Source organism: Girardinichthys multiradiatus, chromosome 20, assembly GCF_021462225.1.
Source record: "Girardinichthys multiradiatus isolate DD_20200921_A chromosome 20, DD_fGirMul_XY1, whole genome shotgun sequence".
NCBI classification, from domain to species: Eukaryota; Metazoa; Chordata; class Actinopteri; order Cyprinodontiformes; family Goodeidae; genus Girardinichthys; species Girardinichthys multiradiatus.
This window is the reverse complement of record NC_061812.1, coordinates 44,776,723-44,802,753: the sequence shown is the minus strand read 5'-3', so window position 1 is coordinate 44,802,753 and position 26,031 is coordinate 44,776,723. Positions and strand designations below refer to the sequence as shown.

Sequence of the window (26,031 nt, the reverse complement as noted above, 5' to 3'; positions counted from 1 at the left end):
GGGGCAGCAGACTCAGCAGAGACACCCAGATGTCACTCTCCCCAGACACCTCCTCCAGCTCCTCCGGGGGGAGCCCATGGCGTTCCCAGGCCAGCCGAGAGACATAGTCCCTCCAGTGTGTCCAGGGCTGTCCCCTGGGCCTCGTCCCGGTGGGACCTGCCTGGAACACCTCCCGAGGAAGGCGTCCAGGAGGCATCCGGTATAGATGCCTGAGCCACCTCAACTGGCTCCTCTCGATGTGGAGGAGCAGTGGCTCTACTCCAAGCCCCTCCCGGATGACCGAGGTCCTCACCCGATCTCTAAGGGAGTGCCCGGCCACCCTACAGAGGAAGCTCATTTCAGCCGCTTGTATCCGGGATCTCGTTCTTTCGGTCATGACCCAAAGTTCATGGCCATAGATGAGGGTAGGAACATAGACCGACCGGTAAATCGAGAGCTTTGCTTTTCGGGTCAGCTCTCTCTTCACCACAACCGGCACAGCGCCCCCATTACTGCGGCAGCCGCACCAATCCGTCTGTCGATCTCCCGCTCCATTCTTCCCTCACTTGTGAACAAGACCCCGAGATACCTGAACTCCTCCACTTGAGGCAGGAACTCCCCTCCAACCTGAAGAGGACAAGCCACCCTTTTCCGGTCAAGAACCATGGCCTCGGACTTGGAGGAGCTGATCCTCATCACAGCTGCTTCACACTCGGCTGCGAACCGCCCCAGCGCATGCTGTAGGTCTTGGCTAGAGGGCGCCAGCAGGGCCACGTCATCTGCAAAAAGAAGAGACGAAATCCTCTGGTCCCCAATCCAGACCCCCTCCGGCCCTTGGCCGCGCCTAGAAATCCTGTCCATAAAAGTTATGAACAGGACCGGTGACAAAGGGCAGCCCTGGCAGAGTCCAACATGCACCGGAAACAGGTCCGACTTAGTGCCGGCAATGTGGACCAATCTCTTGCTCTGCTTGTACAGAGACCGGATGGCCCCTAATAAAGGGCCCCCGATTCCATACTCCTGGAGCAACCCCGACAAGGCATCACGAGGGACACAGTCGAATGCTTTCTCCAGGTCCACAAAACACGTGTAGACCGGTTGGGCAAACTCCCATGAACCCTCGAGTACCCTGTAGAGGGTATAGAGCTGGTCTAGTGTTCCATGGCCGGGACGAAAACCACACTGCTCCTCCTGAAGCCGAGGTTCGACTATTGGCCGGACTCTCCTCTCCAATACCCTGGCGTAGACCTTACCAGGGAGGCTGAGGAGTGTGATCCCCCTGTAGTTGGAACACACCCTCCGGTCACCCTTCTTATGAAGGGGACCACCACCCCAGTCTGCCAGTCCAAAGGCACTGTCCCCGACCGCCACGCAATGTGTAAGAGGCGTGTCAACCATGACAGTCCCACAACATCCAGAGACTTTGAGGTACTCAGGGTGGATCTGATTCACCCCCGAAGCCCTGCCACTGCGGAGCTTTTTAACCACCTCGGTGACTTCAGCCTAGGTGATGAAAGAGTCCAACCCCGAGTCCCCAGCCTCTGTTTCCACCAGGGAGGGAATGCGTGATGGCAGGATTGAGGAGATCCTCAAAGTACTCCTTCCACCGCCCGATAATATCCCCAGTTGAGGTCAGCAGCCTCCCACCCCCACTGTAAACAGTGTTGGCGAAACACTGCTTCCCCTCCTGAGGCAGCGGACGGTTTGCCAGAATCGCTTCGAGGCCAACCAGTAGTCCTTCTCCATGGCCTCACCGGAATCCTCCCAGGCCCGAGTTTTTGCCTCTGCCACCAACCGGGCCGCGGCACACTTGGCCTCACGGTACCCGTTAGCCACCTCAGGAGTCCCACAAGCCAACCACAGCCGATAAGACTCCTTCTTCAGCTTGACAGCGTCCCTTACTGCCGGTGTCCACCACCGGGTTCGGGGATTGCCGCCGCGACAGGCACCGCAGACCTTACGGTTGCAGCTACGGGCGGCAGCATCGACAATAGATGCGAAGAACATGGTCCACTCAGACTCTATGTCTCCAACATCCCTAGGAATCTGGTCAAAGCTCTCCCAGAGGTGGGAGTTGAATACATCCATGGCCGAGGGCTCCGCCAGACGTTCCCAGCAGACCCTCACTATGCGCTTGGGCCTGCCAGGTTTGTCCGGCTTTCTCCTCCTCCAGCTGATCAAACTCACCACCAGGTGGTGATCAGTGGACAGCTTAGCCCCTCTCTTCACCCGAGTGTCCAAAACCTGCGGCCGAAGGTCTGATGATACGACAACAAAGTCGATCATTGATCTCCTACCTAGGGTGTTCTGGAGCCAAGTGCACTGATGTACACCCTTATGTTTGAACATGGAGTTCATTATGGACAATCCGTGACTAGCACAGAAGTCCAGTAACAAAACACCACTCGGATTCAGATCGGGGAGGTTTTTAATTTTAATAAAAGTAGAAGATGTGCTCATGTTTTGTTAGCGAACCAAAAATAATCATCTTCATCAAATTCAAAATATTTCACTATATTTTTTTATTTTGTTTCTACCTTCTCAACAATCAGCTAAATATGCAATATTCTAATGAAACAAAGAAGTCTGATTTCTGTAAAAATATGATCAATAATGTCGTGCTCTCTTTCTTGATTAGAAGAAAGGTTTATGATTTCCTTCATTTTTGGGTGGAATGTGTTTCATTTTCTTAATCCAGAAATAAGGTTGAATGTAATATCAGCAACGATAACGAGATATGGGTCAACTCTAAAAAAAAACAACAACAAAACAGCTGTGCATAGCAAAGTTTGATAAATGTGTCTGCTGTTGAGTAAAAGTCTGCATATCTGTGACCCTTTGCACTATGAAATGAAAATTTAAGCAAGTTCCAGTTCCACATATTCCAGTCTAACAAAACTTATATATGTCAGTGTTCATCTCACCGTTAAACATAAAATCCATCCGATCAACAGCCTGTTTGAACCATTCTAGGGCAACAAAATATCATTCCAAGGGCCACAAATGGCCTGCAGGTCACACTTTGAACACCAATGAGTTAGATCATTTTATACATTTCTGTTTTGAAATATTTGTGTAAACACCTTGTTTCCATAAAATAATAGTAGTTTTACAATCTCATACTGACCCAAGCTCAGTGCAATATAACACAGGCCAAGAGACTAAGCATTAGGAGCTCATGAAAGTTACTCATAATGTTATTGTTCCCACATTTAAATATTTGCTCATTTATACATGTATATTTATACACTCAGTGGTGGAAGAATGAAAGAATTAGAACATCTCATTTCAGCACCATCAGTCCTCCTGAGATGATAAGAAGTAGAGGGATACGTACTAAGCTGGTATTCCAGTAGGTACCCCGTCAGAATCCCATTTGGCTCCAAAGGAGGGGCCCAGGCCAGGGAGACAGAGTTCCTCTTCACACCTGTGACCCTGAACACTGGATTTTTCTCTGGGACTGTAGGGCGGAGAACAAAAACACATACAGTAAGCAGCAGCATCACACTTTCTTGGTTATTATTAGACCTTTCCTTCAGAAGCTGCGAATCAATACGCCTCATGTTGTTTTTCCACAATCCTACCTCCCTCTGGGGTTTTGAAGTTGACCGAATGGCTCCCTGGACCATTACCCCTCCCGTTGAAGGTCATGACGATAAGGCTGTACTCAGAGAAGGGCGTCAGGCCTGGCACCGTGGCGTGGGTTCGATCCCCGGGGAATGTGATCGAGTGCTTGTCTCCGTGGCTTTTCTTCGAGTCCACCAGACTGCGCAGACGCCACCAGTTTATCTAAAGCACAGACAAAGGCTTCCTTTATCATGTATATGCAATACAGTGCTGAAAGAGTTGTTGTGAACAGGAAAAACACTGAGAGGGTCAGTTTAGAAGGCAGACTGGTGCATGAGAAGCAAACGTTGGGAGCAGGGTCGAGGCAGTTCCTTTTACACTTTGTCTGAGAGCAAAGCTGCGTTTTTAAAGGCTTTACCCTGTAGCCTCCCAGATGTCCATGCAGCTTGTCCTTGTGCACGCGGGTCCAGGAAACCTTGACTGCTGAGCTGTTCATCACCTTCACGTCTACATCATCAGGTGCAGCAGAGGGAACTGCCAAAGCAAACACACGTCGAATCAGTAATAAGCTGTGAGTGAGTCTGGGAAAGCCATGTCAGAGAGGATACAAGGATAGACAGCCTTTGTAGAAAAACTTAATGATCTACCATAACACACATTTATAATTCACTATTTTACTGGATGAACATCTATGAACAAGGACCTACGGGGCCTAAAAGGCAACAGCTGAACCAAAGAGTTATTACTAGATTACTGAAAGCACACAACACACAGGAGGTGTCATGACCTGAGGTGACTTCCACGGGACAAGTCCAGAAGAATGCTAAACACAGGAAGTACAGGCTTGTTTGACACCAGGTTTTCAGTCTTAGAGCAAATCATATACTAACCAGTCCCCCCCAGCACTCACTCTCTAACAGAGTATCCAGCTATAGAAAAAAAAATGCCTAGGTGCTTCAGGCCCTGCCCTTCACAAGCATCATAAATCAACACGTCACCGGGTGAGAGGTTCAGACTTGTCAGAGCCCTATTAGACTGTCAGAGAGTAGCTACTCCCCCTGGTTTTGGTAAGAAAGTATGTAAAATCATGTATAACAGATAGAGACAACCCCCCTACTCTCCCAAGATGACTGAGGGGAAAAATGATGTCCTGCAGTTAACAAGTCAGCTGAATAATGCTGGTAGGCTGTAGATTCACACGGTGGTTTCAGAGGTGATGAAATTGAATGTTGGTTTGGCCAGTAGTATTGTCTTTGTAACATTATTTGAGTGAGAATCAAAATAACCAATTAGTTCATTTACAACATTTAATGAAACTAAGAAAACTGGAGATGATAAATAATTAGAAAGCAGCATCAGAGTCATAATCCTAATAAACCATTTTGTAGTAGAGGACATTTCAGAATAACTGAGGTTGACTGGATGCTTTACAGTCAAGAGAAATAAGACCAAATTATAGTAATAGTAACAATCAGTTACACTGCTTTGCAAAACTAATCATACAGCTTGATTTTATTTTTCACATTTTCTAACATTACAACCAAAACCTTCTATGTACATTACAGGGATTGTATGTATTACACCAACACTATGTAGTGCATCATTGCCACGTGGAAAAAGGGGAATTTGTCATCTTTTGATTTTTAATGAATATGCGATGATCTAACAGCTCTGGCTGAGAGTTTATGGTTATTGTCCTTTTTAAAACTGAACCTCAAGTCTTTTGCAGCTTTTTACAGGTTTTCATCCAGTAGCCACACATATAATTTTTCATATAGGACAAAACGTTCAGCTTATTCTTCAATTTTCTCTCTTGTCCAAATCTATTGTAATTCTTACACAGTTTAATTTTTTCTTGAAGCAACCATTTCTTAGCTGAGTGGCTGTTTTCCTATAATTTTACTTGGGTTAAAGTCGCGGTAACAGTTAACATATCCAGCATCATCATGTGATTTATCTTTGAGAAGAGTTTTGTTTTTGTCAATCCAGACTACACAAACTAACCCCAGCTTTGTTGAGCTTGCTTTGCTGTCCACCACTCTGGTATCCCTTCAATCGTTTCACATTTAAAATGGAATCAAATAGCTGCATATGCAGTTTCAACCACTGATTCTTGTCAATAATAATGACAAGGTTCCCATTGACCCAATCATTGAAAGCAAGGGTGTTCTGATCAGATGACACCAAATCAGAACTTCTTGGTCAATTTGTAAAACATTATGTGTAGAACAAAACTAATACTGCACATCACCTTGATATATATCTCCACTGTGAAACATCGTGGAGGTGGCATCATGCTGCGGGGATGCTCTTCTTCAGCACCAATTCTATTTAAAATTATATAAAATTTGAAATTCTGATTTCTAGATAGTTTTTAACATGACTTTCTTTCCTTTTGAAAAAATGCACTTAAATTAAAAGTTTAATAAAAAAAAATAACTGTATCAGATTATGCTACAACAAAAGCTGATTTTTTTTCAGACTTTACACGCATTTTTACCACCGCATGACAAAAGCACAACCAGATGCGTTTACAAGCAAAAAGAAGAATTGGCTAAATTGTCACTTCGCTCTCCATCTTCATATGCCATCAAGTCACATAAAACTGAATCAGGTACAAGTCTAGCTTTGATTAAAAAGTTGTTGGGGTACTCACAGTCCTCTCCTGAGAAACCGCTCACAATCCTGGGCTCGGGGCCCCAGCCCTGATTGTTCTTGGCTTGGATCTTGACTTCGTACGGAACGAATGTGGGAGTGTTCCGGACCACAAACGAGTGCCTCTTCACAGTGTGCTCTTTCCAGTCCTCCTCCACATCCTGTCGCCTGTAGCTCACCTTGTACTCCAGGCCGGGGCCATTGTGCTCGATGGGTAACAGAGGCTAGATGTTGGAGAAAGAAGGAATAAAAGTTTCACTGTTACATTCACAGTTGCATGAGACGTTTTGTGGATGTCATCAGTTGGTGTCAAATCCCAGCGTGTGTAGGATTAAAATGACAAGTATGCCCAGTGAGCTGCACTTGAAACTGTGTCAGAATTTCATCCTGGTGTCTAATAAAACAATGGAGCCACTGACGTGGTCCAGCATAGACGCTTTTATTTAATACAGAGCTCGCTGAGACGCTGCAGATAAAAAGATTCATCTCCTCACAGAAGTCAGAGCGTGAGAAATAGAATAAGATACCATTATCCACAAAAGAAAATCATTAACAGTGTGAGAGCTCAAACCTACAAATCAGGGGCTACATTACCGTGACAGGGCAAGCAGATAATAAGTGAAGGAGAGATTCATCTCTCTACAATAAAGGCAAATAGATGACTGCGAACTTTAAAGGATTTTCCTTTCACAACCCTCTCTTTTGCTTTCTAATCAAAGAAAAGGAGCTGCTTTCAACAGAAAAATGTTCACTGTGATCCCAGAAAAGGGCTTTTCTTTAGATCTCCACGGTGGAGGGAAATATCAGGAGTGGACCATTTCTACTTCTTAAATTATTTCTGCTTGCAAATGAAACATTGATAAAACTTCATCCCTGATCACTAAGAGGAATTCTATGAATAACTGAAGCTGAAGGGAAAAATCAACTATGCAAACGTAGGATGAATTGTAGAATTTGAAGTAACAGGGTAATAAAAGACCAGGCTCTGCTTCCTACCTCCCAGTTGATATCCATTTCATGTGGCAAATGACCTTCGATTTTGATATTTTCTGGGTTCTTGTCAGGGGCTGTACAAAAGAGGGAATATAGATTTCTGTCAGCATTGTTAGTGGAAGAAATCTTCAGTGAATAAGGTGCACAAGAGAGCGGATTTTCAACAAGAATGGATTCAATTATGTGGCAGGTCTGGTCGCTTTAAAGTTCACGGAGCCATGGTGTTGCCAGCTCAAGTGGCCTGGGGGCACCATATCACACCGTGGAATAAACACTGAGTAGGGCGCCTCGGACCTGACGGGGGAGTCTTGTATCTTTCCGTGGGCTTGCTGGGTGGCCCCTTTCCCACCATGCTGAGGGCGTACACTCTGAAACGATATTCGACGTGACCGTGGAGTTTGAGGACAGCAGAGTTGTGGTTCCCGGGCACTCGGAGTAGCTCCTTCCAGTTTCCTGGCTCCCACTTGTTTTCCTCGTACTCAATGATGAACTCTGTTGACAGGCATAAAGATAATCAAAGCGGCCCCTTTCCAAAGGATTGCTTATCAACCCTCCAAGTGTGCAAAATGCTCCTCCAAACCTGCTTCTGGCCTCTCCATTCCTCTGGGACACAAACCAGAATTCGTGCTTGGATGAATCAATAATGGATTTATATTGTACAAGATTTTATCAAACAATTCTATTATGTATGCAGCATGATGAGCAGAACTGTGTGTCATATTAATACCATTCATGGCTAGCTGCTTTGATAGGGTGTGTTCTGTGTGTGTTTACACCCATGTACCTGTGGGTGAGCTATTGTGGTCATCCCCAGGGATCCATTTCAGCTTCACACTTTTACTCTTGTGCTCAGAAAGAACCAAGTTCTCAGGAGCATCAGGGACATCTGAAAATCAACCCAACAGAACAGCTTTAGTTAAAAAAAAAAAAAAAAAACATACACACAGGCATTAATCTTTGCAAGCAAGGAAAGGCCAAAGCACCAAATGTTCAATCAAATTGTCCCCAGAGTCAGAGGATGTGGAATGAGCTGAATCGCCACCGCTGTGTGTTTTAGATGTCAACGGTATCTTGGAGTTGGTATAGGGGTTGGGGGTAGGTCGGTGGCTTTTCAGACAGGCTGCAGTGCAAATAAAGGCAAGCACTGTGTTATCTGACATTCTGATCCTTATAAACATGAATCCGGCTCTGGGGTTTTCTGATGCTTTGGCCTGGAGAAGGAATGGAGCTCTGGTTTTTGCTCACCTAACACCATGAGGAAGGCTGAGGCTGTGTCTCTGTCCACCGGAGTCTTTGCCACACACCTATACACGCCCTGATCTCCATGGCTAATGTTGATGATGTGAAGATTGCTGTCCTCCATAATGTATCTGTTGACAGAGACGTTCAGACATAATTTCGACTGACCAACAGCGACCAACAGTGACTTAAAGTTCAAGGGGTATTCTTACCACTTTAACTTTTTTCACAAACTTCAAATGATTTTATTGTGAAAGCGAAAGAACACGATGAATGTTTTTCAATTATTTTTCAAATAAAAATCTGAAAAATGCTGCACATATCTGGGCTTTATGAAAGAGGGGCAAATAAAAAGCCACAGTTAAAAAAAGCCTGAAGAAATCCCAATTATAAAAGAGACTAAAACTGAACATTATGGCCTACATGCAAAATGCTATATGTGTTGGAAAGCTTACACTGCATATCGGTGTGGTTTAGATCAAAGCATAGCCATGTGTTAGAAGGGCCCAGTCAAAGTCCAGATGGTAAGAGTTGACTATTAATGTTTACAGATGATCTCTATTTAATCTGACACAGCTATTTTACACTGAAGAATGGGTAAACATGTTACAATAACCCAGAAGACTCGCAGCTGCAGCTGTAACTGCAGCCAAAGGTGGTTCTACAAAGTATTGACCCAGTAGGGTTGTATACATATTCATGCCACAAGTTTCATATTTTTATTTATAAAAAAACAACATGTATTGTTTTCTTTCCTCTTGTTGAACTTTGTTTTAGTCTATCACAAAAATTCCCATAAAAATCTTAAAAGTTTGTGAATGAACGTAAGAGGTATGGATATTTTTGCCAAACACTGTAAGGGAGAAAAAAAACTACTATTTGAGCTGTGACTAAGTCAGCAATGTTTCAAAAATAAACACAATTCTGGATCTCACCTTGAATTCTCAGTGTAGTTGAGTGCTATCTCTGTATTATCCTTCTCCCATAGGAGCTCAAAGTCATTGCTGAAGGACTTGTCGTACTCTGCCAAGCAGAGGAGCTGGGCCGTGGTACCTTTTAAGATCTGTAGGTCCTCTGGGGCCACCACTATTCTAGTGGGATCTTCCACAGGAAGGAGGAGTTAGTTGCATAGACCACACTGTAAGCTGCAGCAAAATTTTTTCAGAAGGTACAAAAATGTTTACCTTTTATGTAAAGCACAGCATCAATGGCGGACGAACCCTCTGTGTTTTTAGCTAAACATGTGTACTGTCCCGCATCGCCTTTCTCTACCCTGTGGATCTCTAGAGAACCATTGTCATGAACCGTGAACCTTGGACCTTGAATAGATTCAGAGGAGTCATCTTTGCTCCTAAAAACAGAAACAAACACAAAATTTGAAGCATAAATAAATTGAAATATATAAAGAAAGCTGCTGTAAGGGAATTTACACATATGGTGCCAAAGTATTGGAACTATTCCACGTTTTTTAATGCTAAAGCAACAAACTTCATTGTGTTTTAAGGCCTTTCATGTCATAGACCAACACAAAGCAGTACATATTAGAATGTAGAATGAAAAAAAAAAACATAATACAGATCTGAATAGTGTGGCATGTATTTATATTTAGTGCCCCTGAGTCAATACTCTGCACCACCCCGTTTAGTTGTAATTGCATCTGCATGTCGTTTGGGATATTTCTCTACCAGCTTGCACATCTACAGACTGACATTTTTGCCCATTGGTCTTTACAAAGTAGCTCAGTCTGATCTATGAACATCAATTTTTCAGGTCTTGTCACAAATGATCAATTGTATTTAGGTTGGGACTTTGACTGGGCCACTCTAATACAAGAATATGCTTTGATCTAAACCAGGGGTCTGCAGCCCAAACTCATTTTTGCCCTGCATCCAGTTAAATAAAACTTGTTGTAACATGTCATTTTAAATTAGTGTAAAATGTAACATGACATTTTGTAAAAAGACAACTTATAATTTTTGCTAAATATCAACTTTGGGAAATCTGTTGCCGTTTTAAAAAAAGCACCATTTTATTTATATTTTTAGGTTTAAAAAAAAGGGAAACCTTTTCAAAAAGTGGATGGATACATTTCCTTCTTTGGGATGCTGATATTCCTGGAAAATTATGTGAAATAAAAATCCCTTTTTTCAACCTAATCACAAGTAAACGAAATACAAAAATATTACAGGCACTTTTAGTGTCATTCTGTTGGGGAAATTCAATGTAATTATTCCCTGGAAAAACTGAAAGAACTGCATTTCCTATTATATCTATGTCTAAAAACATGACTTGGTTCTCAGCCAAACCTATTAAGACTCATTATAAAAGGTCTACTAAGCCACTTGCCGCTCTGGAGCCGCAGGTTGCAGACCCCTGATCTAAACCATTCCATCAGAGCTCTTGCTGTGTGGTTGCAGTTGTTGTCCTGTTGGAAGGTGAACCTCTGCCTTAGTCTCAAGGCTTTTACAGCCTCTAAAAGATTTTGTTTCTTGCACTGTATTTAACTTCACTTCCCATTTTCCATCAGCTCTGACCAAATGACTTGTCCCACCTGAAGAAAGTGACCCCAACACAATGTTGCTGCCACCACCTTGTATCACAAGAGGAACAGTATTTGCAGGTTATGTGCAGTGTTAGTTTCCTCTCAACCCAAAGTGTTTATTATGTAGGCCAAAACGTTCATCTGACCAGAGCCCCTTTCATATGTTTGCTGTGTGCTCTACATGGCTTGTGACAAATGTTAGTATGGAACCTTTAAGGTTTTTGTCTTTTAACATGGCTTAGTTATTACCATGCTTCCTTTACAGCCAGATTTGTTACCTGAATAATTTACAGTTGTCCTGTCAACAGTTTCTCCCTCCTGAGCTGCAAATCACTGCAGCCTCTCCAAAATTATCCTGTTTCCATTGTTAGTACAAAATGGTGTTCAGGATATTGCTTTATACTCTAACCATGCCTTAAAACTCTCCATAACCCCTCCCTGACCTGTTTGTATTGTGTCCTTAATCAGAATCAGAATCAGAATCAGAAAAGCTTTATTGCCAAGTACGTTTCTGGACATACAAGGAATTTGTTTTGGCGTAGTCGGTGCAATACAATACAAATTAAATAGTATAAACATATCTACAATATAATATAAATATATGTGCACAGTTTTAAGTGAGTGAGAGTAAGTATAGAGCAGTATAAGATGCAAGAGCAATACAACAGTGCAGGTGATCATTGTGCAAGTATGGCAGTGCAAGTAAAGCAGGAGTCCAAGCTGAGCGTTAATGTAACGCATAGAGTTACAGGTTACAGGTGTCCTGTCAGCAAAAAAAAAAAAGGGGGGGTTGGAGGTGCCAAGGCCCCTCTTGAGGTTGGAGAGATGGGGGATGGTGGATTGTGGCTGCAGCTGTTGGGGGGTGTCGTGGGGGATGGTTGCAGGACTGTCCCTTTGTCTTTCAAAGCGGCAGTAGAACTCGTTCAGGTGTCACAATGATACTCTTATTTCACTAATGTTCTCTAACAAACCTCTGAAGCTTCCACAGAACTGCTGGGGGTACACTGAGATTAAATTACACATCAGTGGTCAACAGGTTGCACTGGAATGTAGGTGTTGAAGAGTAAAGGGACCTGAACATAAAAGCACATCATACTTTCTCAATTTTTATTTGCAAGAAAATAGTGAAAGCGATCAATCCTTTTCCTTCCACTTCAAACTTATGGACGATTTTTGAAATTAAAAACAAATACGTTCAGTTTGGCACCTGTAATCAGAGGAAATGATGGGGTACCAATATTTTTGCCGGGCACTGCAAGCAACATGTTTTGAAACAATGGCAGGTGTGTGACTAGTAGGAGACAATATAAATCAACCTGCTGAGCCTCTACTGCTCCCTGCTGGTGTGCTGGGCTGAAAGGGAAACAGCACACTTACCAAATGATTGTTGAAGGAGGAGAACTGAAGACCTTACAGTGCATGATCACTCCCTTCCCTTCTACTGCAGAGTAATCCTCCTCATCATTGGTCAGAATCATAGGCTGTAGGTCTGCAAAGAAGACAGTAATGAGTGCTAACTTATTTAAAAAGCAAAAAGTGGATGATTCATTATTTGGAAACTAAGATGTGGCTTTTTACTAGACAGAACCAGCAGGTGGTGAGATTAGGTTCCCTCTTTTAAAGCCAGTTAAACAGCAAAGGAATGATGTAGGCAGTTGTAGGTTAAATGAGGTGACAGTCAGGCTGTCAGAAATGTGACAATGAAATCAAAGCGGAAAACAATGCAATAATGAGTTAGTGGCGCACATGCGCCTTATCAGTTTGAGCCACAGCCTTCCATTAAAACGCTCTGTCTCTCCTTTTTGTTTACTGAGGCAGCAGCCAGGACTTAGCATTCAGAGACTGTCCAGCTTTATTAACTCCTGTGTCACTGAGCGGAAACTACGGACACAGACAGAAAGTAACATTCTGTGTTTGGTATTTTATTTGCACTCCAATGGCAGCACGTGTTCGTCTCATGGTGGTGAAATGCAGACAGAATGTAGGGCGAACTTGTTAGCATATAAATGGCAGAGAACAGAAGCGTGTTGCTTCTCGTGGGGAGCTGCAAGGCTGCCTGAAAATGATACAGCTTGCAGACAGCTCTCCTTCCCTGGGCTCCTCACCACTTTATGGGCATATGCCAGCATGGGCGCCAGTTCTCAAGCTCCAAACATCAGTCAGCAGCCAGTAAATGACTCCCTGCAAAGTCTGACGCATCCTCAGAGGCTGTGAAAGAGAGACTTTGGAGAGATTTCCCTCTATATGTTTTTTGTCTCTTGTCCTCTTGAGAAAAACAGGTTGGTGATGGTCAACTGAACTGATGGTGAACTGTGGCCAACAGAAACAGAAGCTGTTGTACTCACTCATAATCATAATGTTGGCGTTGGATAGGATCTTCCCGTGTCTGTTGGAGGCCTCGCACTGATAGACTGCGCTGTCGGAAGCTTTGGCATTATGTAAAATGATGGTATCACCAAGTGTCTTCCTGTTGGCCGCCGGGGATTCTGCAATGGAGGAACGATGAGCAAATATTTGACATTATTACTATTTGAAAACATCACTCTGAAGTTTGAGGTTTTTTAGATTCCTCATTACTTCCTGTGTATTAACAATCCTCTCATATATAACGAAACCCACTCCGCTCAAAGATGTATTTTCTCAGAACATTAGAGTAATTTAAAAGACCAAAAAAGGAGATTTTTAATACAAACATGTTGGCCTACACAGTTTTGGGGAAGACAGCTATCCAACAGGAGAAGAGATTGACATCCTCTACCAGGAGGAGAAGGCACGTTTGAAAAAGTATTGCTAAAGAAGCTGACTGTTTAGAGAATGCTATATTCAAGTATACTGATGGAAAGTTGAAAGGAAGGAAAAAGCATGGCATAACAATGTGCTCCTGAACAGGATAGTGTTTTCAGATCAGCTTCAGAGGTGATCTGGGACACTTCTCTTTGCATTAGCTTCACATTCTGACTTTGAGCTGTCCTGGGACCAACTAAGGGGACGCACATTGACCAGACATGACATTCTATTGTATGCAGCTTGTTTTGGTTGTTTTTGGATCTTATTGTACCCACATATTGTAATGTTCCTGTGTGAGTGACCTAAGAGCATGAGGTGTACGGTAATGGGTCACACATTCTGGCATCTTTATGCAGCAGCATGTGTTCAGTAAAAGTGTGCTAAGCAGCTGCCAGGGAACTGTTAAATGTTTTGCTTTTTTATCTCTATAATGGGTGTGTTAAGGTACATCAATACAGGTGATTATATAGTAATACTTCACTTTCTGTGGTGTAAATCCTTATGTGATACCGTTACACTGTGAAACCATGGTATTCCAAGGTTATCTTACATTGTGAATCTCATACTGGCCCCTGCTCAATCTGTACCTCACTTACCCCTATTAGTTGAACTTCTCCATAAATGCTTTCTGTTGAGAGGTTACCTCATCTGTTGATTGTGGTAATCTGCTCAGCTGTTGCTAGGCTTGACTAAAGTCTCAGTAGTCAAATGAATTCATGGCAGTCTCAGAGGATTTTAACCATGTTTTACTCCAGGCAACAACTGTTGAGCCTGTAAGATCCTATTTCTGTTCGTTTTATTTTATTTATTTATTTTTTTTGCATTTTTAAAGCCTTAGCTACTTAAAACAAATACATTTCTTTCAGCTACATTTACATACAGGCTTAGAAAAAGACCAGCTTCTATTGCGTGATTGCAACAATGATCCTTGTAAATACAGTACTTGCCTTTGTTTAGCAGTTAAGCAGTAACTCATTTATCCAACCAGCTCTGGCAACTAAATACTCAAACATTCTGTTTATTGAGAGGCAGCATCACAGCTCTCAAGGACAAGGATGTGGAAAACTGAGCCAATTCAGTATTCTAAAGTACTGGAAATGACAAAATGAATGAAATTAGCAACTAGGGCTCAGATTAGAGAAATAAACCACAATCCTTCCCCCTGAGGTAAACAATGTTAGTGGGATTTGATTTAGAGAGTCTTTTAATTTGAGATATTTCGCCTTGATATTCCAACATGTTGTTTTTCTTTGTTTTATAAACAAAGCAAGCAAAATCGTCATTTTTAGTTCATAAAAGTTCAGATATCTTAACTGTTTCTGAAAGGCTTTCAGCAGAGACGTAAGGATGAGACAGTGTTGTGGGACTGACCCTGCAGAAGTTCACCGTTCACCCTCCATGTGATGGTGGGCTCTGGGACCCCACGGGCGGAGCACTTGATGTGCACATCTGAGCCGATCATACTGAGCTGGCTCTCTGGCTCTGACACCCAGTCTGGAAGCCCTGGGAACACAGAGTCAGCATGATGTTATCAAACTGTGAGAGTAAAGGAGAAACTGCAGAGGGAGCAGACAATCAGACCTATTCAGTGTGTATGATGCAGTAGAAATTAATGCAGAGTTTACTATCCAAGCCTGCAGACATGGACCCACAAAGGTACATGTCTCCTCCTGGAATACAGCGCAATACAGGAAGAAGGTCTAATTGTAGTCTGCTCATAAAAAGTTATGCCACATAAACAAAATACATATATTATATATATACATATATATACATATATATACACACATACAGACATACACACACACATATATATATATACAGGTCCTTCTCAAAATATTAGCATATTGTGATAAAGTTCATTATTTTCCATAATGTCATGATGAAAATTTAACATTCATATATTTTAGATTCATTGCACACTAACTGAAATATTTCAGGTCTTTTATTGTCTTAATACGGATGATTTTGGCATACAGCTCATGAAAACCCAAAATTCCTATCTCACAAAATTAGCATATCATTAAAAGGGTCTCTAAACGAGCTATGAACCTAATCATCTGAATCAACGAGTTAACTCTAAACACCTGCAAAAGATTCCTGAGGCCTTTAAAACTCCCAGCCTGGTTCATCACTCAAAACCCCAATCATGGGTAAGACTGCCGACCTGACTGCTGTCCAGAAGGCCACTATTGACACCTCAAGCAAGAAGGTAAGACACAGAAAGAAATTTCTGAACGAATAGGCTGTTCCCAGAGTGCTGTATCAAGGCACTTCAGTGGGAAGTCTGTGGGAAGGAAAAAGTGTGGCAGAAAACGCTGCACAACGAGAAGAGGTGACCGGACCCTGAGGAAGATTCTGGAGAAGGGCCGATTCCAGACCTTGGGGGACCTGCGGAAGCAGTGGACTGAGTCTGGAGTAGAAACATCCAGAGCCACTGTGCATAGGCGTGTGCAGGAAATGGGCTACAGGTGCCGCATTCCCCAGGTCAAGCCACTTTTGAACCAGAAACAGCAGCAGAAGCGCATGACCTGGGCTACAGAGAAGCAGCACTGGACTGTTGCTCAGTGGTCCAAAGTACTTTTTTCGGATGAAAGCAAATTCTGCATGTCATTCGGAAATCAAGGTGCCAGAGTCTGGAGGAAGACTGGGGAGAAGGAAATGCCAAAATGCCAGAAGTCCAGTGTCAAGTACCCACAGTCAGTGATGGTCTGGGGTGCCGTGTCAGCTGCTGGTGTTGGTCCACTGTGTTTTATCAAGGGCAGGGTCAATGCAGCTAGCTATCAGGAGATTTTGGAGCACTTCATGCTTCCATCTGCTGAAAAGCTTTATGGAGATGAAGATTTCATTTTTCAGCACGACCTGGCACCTGCTCACAGTGCCAAAACCACTGGTAAATGGTTTACCGACCATGGTATCACTGTTCTCAATTGGCCTGCCAACTCTCCTGAATGTTAAATTTTCATCATTACATTATGGAAAATAATGAACTTTATCACAATATGCTAATATTTTGAGAAGGACCTGTATATATATATATATATATATATATATATATATATATATATATATATATATATACATACATACATACATACATACATATATATATATATATATATATATATATATATATATATATATATATATATATATATATATATATATATATATATATATATATATACATATATGCATACATACATATATATATATATATATACGTATATACGTATATATATATATATATATATATATATATATATATATATATATATATATATATACAGGTCCTTCTCAAAATATTAGCATATTGTGATAAAGTTCATTATTTTCCATAATGTCATGATGAAAATTTAACATTCATATATTTTAGATTCATTGCACACTAACTGAAATATTTCAGGTCTTTTATTGTCTTAATACGGATGATTGTGGCATACAGCTCATGAAAACCCAACATTCCTATCTCACAAAATTAGCATATTTCATCCGACCAATAAAAGAAAAGTGTTTTTAACACAAAAAACGTCAACCTTCAAATAATCATGTACAGTTATGCACTCAATACTTGGTCGGGAATCCTTTTGCAGAAATGACTGCTTCAATGCGGCGTGGCATGGAGGCAATCAGCCTGTGGCACTGCTGAGGTCTTATGGAGGCCCAGGATGCTTCGATAGCAGCCTTTAGCTCATCCAGAGTGTTGGGTCTTGAGTCTCTCAACGTTCTCTTCACAATATCCCACAGATTCTCTATGGGGTTCAGGTCAGGGGAGTTGGCAGGCCAATTGAGCACAGTGATACCATGGTCAGTAAACCATTTACCAGTGGTTTTGGCACTGTGAGCAGGTGCCAGGTCGTGCTGAAAAATGAAATCTTCATCTCCATAAAGCTTTTCAGCAGATGGAAGCATGAAGTGCTCCAAAATCTCCTGATAGCTAGCTGTATTGACCCTGCCCTTGATAAAACACAGTGGACCAACACCAGCAGTTGACACGGCACCCCGGACCATCACTGACTGTGGGTACTTGACACTGGACTTCTGGCATTTTGGCATTTCCTTCTCCCCAGTCTTCCTCCAGACTCTGGCACCTTGATTTCTGAATGACATGCAGAATTTGCTTTCATCCGAAAAAAGTACTTTGGACCACTGAGCAACAGTCCAGTGCTGCTTCTCTGTAGCCCAGGTCTGGGGAATGCAGCACCTGTAGCCCATTTCCTGCACACGCCTGTGCACGGTGGCTCTGGATGTTTCTACTCCAGACTCAGTCCACTGCTTCCGCAGGTCCCCCAAGGTCTGGAATCGGCCCTTCTCCACAATCTTCCTCAGGGTTCGGTCACCTCTTCTCGTTGTGCAGCGTTTTCTGCCACACTTTTTCCTTCCCACAGACTTCCCACTGAGGTGCCTTGATACAGCACTCTGGGAACAGCCTATTCGTTCAGAAATGTCTTTCTGTGTCTTACCCTCTTGCTTGAGGGTGTCAATACTGGCCTTCTGGACAGCAGTCAGGTCGGCAGTTTTACCCATGATTGGGGTTTTGAGTGATGAACCAGGCTGGGAGTTTTAAAGGCCCCAGGAATCTTTTGCAGGTGTTTAGAGTTAACTCGTTGATTCAGATGATTAGGTTCATAGCTCGTTTAGAGACCCTTTTAATGATATGCTAATTTTGTGAGATAGGAATTTTGGGTTTTCATGAGCTGTATGCCAAAATCATCCGTATTAAGACAATAAAAGACCTGAAATATTTCAGTTAGTGTGCAATGAATCTAAAATATATGAATGTTAAATTTTCATCATGACATTATGGAAAATAATGAACTTTATCACAATATGCTAATATTTTGAGAAGGACCAGTATATGTATGTATGCATGTATATATATACATATATATATATATATATGTGTGTGTCCATCTGCAAGTTTTACTATGAAAGGATGCTCTTGATTATTAGCCAGTGGCATTGGTGTATTATAGAATTTTGAGGGCTTATAACAATCTGTGCATGTTGGCTCTAGCTCTAGCTAGCAATGTCCACATGAATTCTGTATTAAATGACTTTGGATCATTTAGGAAACAAAATAAATGTAACTTACCTCTGACATTCCCTTGCTGCTAAGCTAGCTGCAGCATGCTGTTTTAATTTAGGGATTACAAAGCACTTTGTTTGATTTATTCAGAAATGTAACATGAACTCGCTTTAATCTCCTAATATTTTTCTTAGAGTATAAATACCTTTTTATAATTCTAAGGATAAATATTACATTTGATAAATTTTCAATAAAGCAGCCTTTAGTGGATTTTTGGACACCAAGTTAAATCTTAATAGAATATAAAAGACTGAAAGATAATTATTAAATGTTCATGTAGTACTTTAGGTTTAGGAGCAAACAGTACAGGCTTGGATTCCTAACCTACAGCCATGCAGGGTTAGAGGTGCACTAGATGTTGTGAATTTAATGAGAAAATGTTTATTTCAGTCATTAGAGACTTGACTCTGACTTGGAGCGAAATATTTTAGACTTTAGACTGGTCCCTCAAAGACTTGAGGCTTGACTTGGAAATATTGACTTGTGTCTCTGCATTCATGCTGATGATGACTGTCTGACTGGAACGTCTAATGGAGCAAACAAATCTGAGCTATTCCTATATTTGTTGATGATTACTGCACCATAATCATGGTTGCTCTTTCAACCTTTCTCTATTGGGAGACACAACTCTACATTTCCACAAGTAAATGATTTAAACTAACTAGAGTTAACACCACAGTACCATTTTTAGCATGCTGTTTTACCTTCAACTCGCACTGTGAAGTAATGGACAGCTTCTCCTAGTGGGTTCTTTGCTCTGCACATGTACCTCCCGCTGTCCTCCTGTTCAGCACTCGGAACAATCAGCAGTTTCCTGTGATTCTCCAGTTTTGCTTTAACAGGAAGTTGCTCACCTATCTTCATCCACTCCACCTGTGGAGTTGGACTGAAACATATCAGAAGAAGGTTGAGCTGAAACTTAAAACACCTGACAGCTGATCTTTTATGCTGTTTTCAGATTGGATAAGCAGTCTGTTTCCGAAAGGTTTTAATTTATTTTAGTTGAATGAGTTATCTATGTATGTCATTTAATAAATTTATCAGATATCACTCACATTCCTTCTGGAATACACTCCAATTCCAGGTCCTCTCCTTTGACCAGCAGTTTCTCTGAACTGTCACCAGGGGGCGTCAGAAGAGAGGGTTTTCTTTCCAGAATTGCATTGGCTGGTAAACAGTAGAGAATTTGACACTATAATAGAAATATGAAGACAAGTAAAAGCTACACTGAAATGCACTTTTCATACTTACCACTTTCAGACCTGTCATCTTTTCCTGACATGGAAGGGTGTGACACATCAACGTACAAACAGGAGACACGTTCAACATGAGGACAATGTGGGTGAATCATGGGAAGATAAAAAGAAAACAGAAAAAAACAAAAAAAAACATGCGCATAAATCAGACAGGGTGACACTAAGATGGCTTTTGAAGCATCACAGTGATTGCTGGAGATGAAAACTCAAGTTTACATCATGCTGGGTTGAACAACAAACAGCACCTGATTGAAGACAAGGCAGTTTGCTCGGCACCTACTTGTCTTGACATTGACAGACATGGCTGTCTTCTGAACGATGGTTCGTATCCTGGGGAAGGCGGCGTAGCAACAGTAGTCTCTCCTGCTGTCCTTCTCCACCGCATGGGAGAAGTAAAGGTCTCCGTTCAGGCCGGTGGAGACCCTCTCATCTTGTTCGATGTGCTGAAGATCTGAGTGCACAAGGATGATGGAGATAATTTCACTAAGGTATATCCCTATAATCACATAAAACTGATTTATAGTATTTTCTTAAAATTTGATATTTGCTCAGAGAGGTGGGAAAATCCCACCATGTTATTTATATCAGCTCATTTCATGTCTTTCAAATATGCTGCATTAAAACATAGAAATTCATATTCGTTTTTAGCTGAATTCTTCCTGGCACATTTATCGTCTCTGGCGATGTGAAGCTCCCAAACTGGATTTAAAGTTAAATGTTGGTCTGCACAGCATGAGATTGTAAATACTGACACATATTCAGATCAGGGATATCTAAAAGGATTATTGCAGCTTAGGGCTGTTTTAAAGTCTAGATTTACCTCACATAAAATGATTCAGTGCTAAACTATTCACTACACAAATTATGGTTTGTTAATATGGAAGACAGAAACAAAAGGTGTTCCTTACTGATAGTCATCCAGTAGATCTGCAGGGGAGGTACGCCGGTGGGCGGGTCACATTTCAGAATAAAAGGTTGGCCTTCTTCCACCTCAACAGGATCGAGTTTTTCTTTTGGGAATTTCGGAACGTCTAGTAAAAGCAAAAAATCTAACTAATGAGTTGGCGGAGGAATCAACACATCAATAAATATAAATAAAACTGCTGTTCTGTTTTATTCCAAAAGAGGGCAGTATGATCATTCTTAAAATCAAATGTGGACATTGTCTGAGCTTTTCCCTATTTAACTCAGCAGAATGATCCTTTCAGCATTTTATGGTCTGCAGAAATAAAACTGATATCAGTACTGCAGCATGTACCTCTATCACCTTTGCTGGACAGTTGCTTCGCAGCCAAACTGAGTCCTGGTAAATTAAATAATAAATTTTTTCATGTTACAACTACAAAGTTCATATGTATTTATTGTGATTTTATAAAATAGACCGCCAAAAAGGAGTCTGAGAAAAAATTATGCATCGTTTAAAAAGTTAATAAAAATCTGAAATTGTGTCACGCATATGTATTCAGCCCGTTTTCTCTGATACCCCCTAAATAAAATCTATTTCAAATAAAATTGCCCTGAGAACACACCTAGTTAGTAAATAGACTCCACCTGTGTGTGATTTTTCTCAGGATACAGGGTCTCAGCAGGTTTTAGAAAGTCAGATTTCAGACTTTTAAACACCTTTTTAATGCCACCCTGAATGAAATTTAAGACCGGATGAAAAAACTTTAAATACACACCTCTTTCTACTGGCTCGTTTGAGGTGGCTCAGGTCCGCTCCACTCAGTTTTGCTCTCCTCTGTGTTGGAATTATGATTATTGATTGATTAATCTTTATCAATAATTATAATTAAAAATCATAATTTGACAAAATTAATTTCTTAACCAAAATCCTCATTTATGAATCGAGACCAGAGATGTTTCTGGTGTTGTAATTGTGGCTCAACGCCTTTGATAATTACAACCGTTAAATACTCAGTAATAATTAATAACTATTACTGGAGATGTCACTGTTTAATCGACCGTTTCTGCCGAAACGTGTGGAACTTTTAACCTTATCTTGACTTGACTGACGAATCACTCTTGCACAAAATAAACCCAGCAACGCCTTCTCTTTATCTATGTGAATATTTATTAAATCACAGCCTGATACAATCCGTTCTTCTGATTTAATAATCTTCACCTACTCAATCATGCAAAGTTCTACACAAAAAGGGGTAAAATATCTAACTAAACAAAAATAAAGCAAAACAGCAGTGGGATCAACCAGCAGTTATGGCAAAAATGATAATATGACAAAAGGGATATGGTTGTGAGTGGAGGGTGGGGCGCAGCTCCACTGTAACTCAGTTATACTCAGTCATACAACCTCCCCACAACTCTTGAGCAGACAAAGAGTTATAAAACTTTTGGCAGCAAGCTAGCAAGCAGTGAGGTTGAAGACAAAGAAAATGGGGAATTTCACCATGAGGTTATTTTAACAGTCCAGTCTCACAGCACACCTGCGCACAGGTGTTTGCACGGTAAAGACACACTTGCGAGACACGGCGGTCTCCAGAGGTACCAGCGAGTTTCAAAACAAAACAATGGCATGCACACACAATTCCGAACACATATTAGACTGCACTAAAAATCTCCTCTACCCTGCCCAGGCTTTCTAAGAAATAAATAAAAATAAAAGATGGGTTTTACTTGTTGGCGTCTTCCTGCGGAGCGGGGTTGCGAGCGAATGGGGGGGGGGGGGGTGAGTTGGAAGTTACTGTGCGTCCACAGTTAACTTCAGGAAAAGCGGTCAATCTTCGTCCTCTGGCCTCCTTGGCGGAAGGGAAAATATGATCTGACCATCAAAGTCGACTAGGACTAAACACGGTGGCGATTTGTCTCCTCGAAATTCCGTGTTTTTCAGTTACGTGTTAAACTCACGTCTTCGATCAGCAAAGTGAAATTTCCTTGGCCTTCTTATTCCAGAAACCTCAGTTATGAATTCTTATGAATTCTTCGTTGGCCAACGAGAGAGAATAAATGAAATCCACTCGGGACTCTTCTCCAGGTGCTGCTTCAGATGTTGGTGACCGTATCACGGTCTCCAGCTGAGAACGTATGTTCAAAATGGGCGCCTTCATATATAGCGTCCTGTGACGTCAGACTTGGGGCGCTCCGTCATATCAGTCGCAATGTCCGACGGGATATGTAGGAACGGACTGTCCTGGATATAAAATGGCCGATGCCGTTGGAAAGGCATTGTGACGTCCAACAACGTGCAAATGGTCCAATATTCAGAAAAGAAGTGGTCCAACATCGGTATGGTATCAGTTATGTTCCCACTGACCCACTGAGGACTGGAGTTATGGCGGCTGAATCCAGGTGTCAGTGTAGTTCACTGTGGCGCTACTAACATTACTGTGTGACATTGTCTCATTAAAGTAAGTTGTAAGTTGGCCTTAAATATGTTAACTTTTTTATCATTTCATGCAGGCTACTTTAATGAGACACTGTCACACAGTATCGTTAACAGCAGCACAGGGTACTGCATTGACGGCTGAAGGCAGAGCTTCAGCCGCCGTGACTCCAGCCGTCAGTGGGTCAGTGGAAACACAATTGTAACCGTACCGAGAGTAGGGAAAACCGAGTGGAGCCTAAAACGAGCCAGTGGAAAAGGGGCACATGTGGCTATTGGATACGGCTTTGTGCTTCTCACACTTCAAGCAGCTCTCAACAGCCTTAAACCCCATAGCGCATAGTAAAAGTAAAAGGTTTTTTGCAAACAATGCACCTAGCCTCGTATGGGTCGGCAACAGAAGTGAGCCAGTGGTGAAAACGAACGTTGTCCGGCCAAATGGCGATAAATTTGCACTTACTCATCATAGATGCAATAAACCTTGCTGGGTATATTAGAAGCTAGTTACGTACCTGTATCCTCAACCGCTTTGAATCACAGAAGGCAATGAACATGTCTGTGTGCAGCTCAAACTTTTGTTTGACAGAAAAGTCCCGCAAGAACAAACTATGTATACACGAATATACAAAATTTAAATAGTCCGGCGCGGACAAAATGTAAGACCCGGGATTAATGTATTTAAGGCTAGCTTAGATTTTTTTCCCTCAATTTATGACATTCAATGCCTTAATTTTACATAAATGAATTTCAGACAAAGGTTACTCACTGGGCACAATGAACTCAATCTCCTTTGATATGGCCGTCCCCAGTTTGTTTGACGCATAACAGCGATAGGTTCCCTGGTACTCTGTGAGGTTCCCATTATTAGGTATCACAAAGGTCCCAGAATTCTCTTCTTTCATCAGACGGGGGTCTAGATAAGGGTCAAAATCTTCGCCATTCTTTTTCCATTGGAATCTATATAAGGAAAGAGTGAAAGCATCAAGCCTTTCAGAAGAAACAGAAACCTTCTTATTCCTCAAAGTTCAGCGTGGGAACACCCGAACGCAGCACGCTGAAGGTAAACTGTTGTTGTAAATATATGATGACAGTTTGGCTGCCTCTAAAGCTCTCCATTCGTTCTTGCTCTTATCTCAAGCGTTGGAAGACTCAGTACTCACTCTGGCTCAGGATTCCCTTTGGCTTCACACGTCACCGGGAAGCTCTCATCAAAAGGGAACGCGATGAGAGAGCTGGGAGCCTGATCTGTGATGGTGGGCAGCTGCTCAACTGGGAAGCAAACAATGGAGCACACATTAAAATCAAAGACGGGCCTTCATCCTGTGAAACAACTTGTATCTGCTCTAGCAGTGCTTCCAAACCTGTTTCATCACTTTGTGAAAAAAATTCAACCCATTTCAAGACATGATTTCTATCCCAAATTCATTTAATTACCGACAGGTTTTCTGAGGAAACTGAGGAAGAGGCCAGGACTTTTAACTGATAGATCTAGACTAGATTTAACACACAGGTTGGGAATCACTGCTATCATGTGTATCTTTGTATTAGCCTATAAAATGTATTAAATACTGACCATGAATACACACATGAAGAAGACTGACAGGCAGGAGAGAGGTTTGGTGATACTACAGGTGATACAGATGCAATTTTACAGTATGCTTCATGTAAAGAGTTAAACAAAACAAAAACTTTGGTATTCTAAGTAAACTATCTGCTCAGTCTGTTGTAACACAGCTGGATTCCCTCTGCACTTTAACGCTGAAAGCTCCTCTGAAGACAACAGGGCCAGGGGGCGGATCGACGTCCTGAAAGCACCGTTGTTAAAGGTTTGTCTCGTCTCAGACTTTGAGGACTGTGAATGTTGACAGTTTCTCTTTACACTAGCTGCGTGAGTTAATTACATAAGTTCTGTCTCTGTGCCGGCATTCACTTTAATCCATTAATGGATTCTTTACACAGCTGTTACACGGTGCAGGGGTCAGGGAAGATTCACGTTTTCTCCAGCGTATTGGAGCTATTTCTTGCTTAATGGCTTTCTGCTTAGGTTTTAGTCAGTTTAAGAAACTAATTAAGCTTAATCCGTAGTGGATTTAATGCTCATATTCTAGCGATGGCTGACTGTAACCATGTGAGGTTATTGAGAGCTGCATATCTGAAAGCAGTATATTTTTCTTCTAGCATTATCGTATCAGAGTTATGCACCTGTAAAAATACAGCATCTTTCACAAATATTATCACCCAAAATGAAGATGTGAACAAAAGGCTTAAAATTAATGACTTCTATGGAGATTTAATGACCCTAAGATGGCTGTCTGTACTGCAGTCTTGTAACGGTGAGCTTTTGTGATATTTTTACCATCCCTTTGACTGTGCGTGGCAGCAAAATAAACCTGGATCCTGATCCAACCATGTTCCTTGCAGTTCCAGTACCCCAATTAAGAAATGTTAAATTGTTGCTCTACCCATAGACATAGACACGTTTAGGTGAGTGGCTGTTTTCCTGTCATCATTTGATGGATTATAAACAGGATGTTATATTGTCTCCTATTTTGAAGAGTGGCTAAGTGACATAGGCCTGTGTCAC

The 26,031-nt window shown here is 41.8% G+C and overlaps 1 protein-coding gene across 8 annotated transcripts in view; it reads right to left on the bottom strand.

The window, feature by feature from the left end:
• The window catches only part of chl1b (cell adhesion molecule L1-like b), a 120,130-nt gene that overhangs the window by 29,611 nt on the left and 64,488 nt on the right, over positions 1 to 26,031 (bottom strand). For 6 of the 8 annotated variants that reach the window (XM_047347105.1, XM_047347097.1, XM_047347099.1 and 3 more), the window contains 20 exons: positions 24,608 to 24,716; positions 24,214 to 24,404; positions 21,016 to 21,138; positions 20,388 to 20,558; positions 20,103 to 20,126; positions 19,907 to 20,018; positions 19,556 to 19,737; positions 15,134 to 15,265; positions 13,321 to 13,461; positions 12,353 to 12,464; positions 9,618 to 9,784; positions 9,369 to 9,534; positions 8,440 to 8,564; positions 7,979 to 8,080; positions 7,489 to 7,686; positions 7,198 to 7,268; positions 6,203 to 6,425; positions 3,965 to 4,080; positions 3,564 to 3,768; positions 3,317 to 3,439 (listed from right to left, as the gene is read on the bottom strand). In XM_047347105.1, the coding sequence (XP_047203061.1) occupies positions 3,317 to 3,439; positions 3,564 to 3,768; positions 3,965 to 4,080; positions 6,203 to 6,425; positions 7,198 to 7,268; positions 7,489 to 7,686; positions 7,979 to 8,080; positions 8,440 to 8,564; positions 9,369 to 9,534; positions 9,618 to 9,784; positions 12,353 to 12,464; positions 13,321 to 13,461; positions 15,134 to 15,265; positions 19,556 to 19,737; positions 19,907 to 20,018; positions 20,103 to 20,126; positions 20,388 to 20,558; positions 21,016 to 21,138; positions 24,214 to 24,404; positions 24,608 to 24,716 (2,793 nt within the window). The remainder of the gene's footprint in view (positions 1 to 3,316; positions 3,440 to 3,563; positions 3,769 to 3,964; positions 4,081 to 6,202; positions 6,426 to 7,197; positions 7,269 to 7,488; positions 7,687 to 7,978; positions 8,081 to 8,439; positions 8,565 to 9,368; positions 9,535 to 9,617; positions 9,785 to 12,352; positions 12,465 to 13,320; positions 13,462 to 15,133; positions 15,266 to 19,555; positions 19,738 to 19,906; positions 20,019 to 20,102; positions 20,127 to 20,387; positions 20,559 to 21,015; positions 21,139 to 24,213; positions 24,405 to 24,607; positions 24,717 to 26,031) is intronic. The other 2 variants (XM_047347100.1, XM_047347101.1) reach the window with 1 other exon arrangement.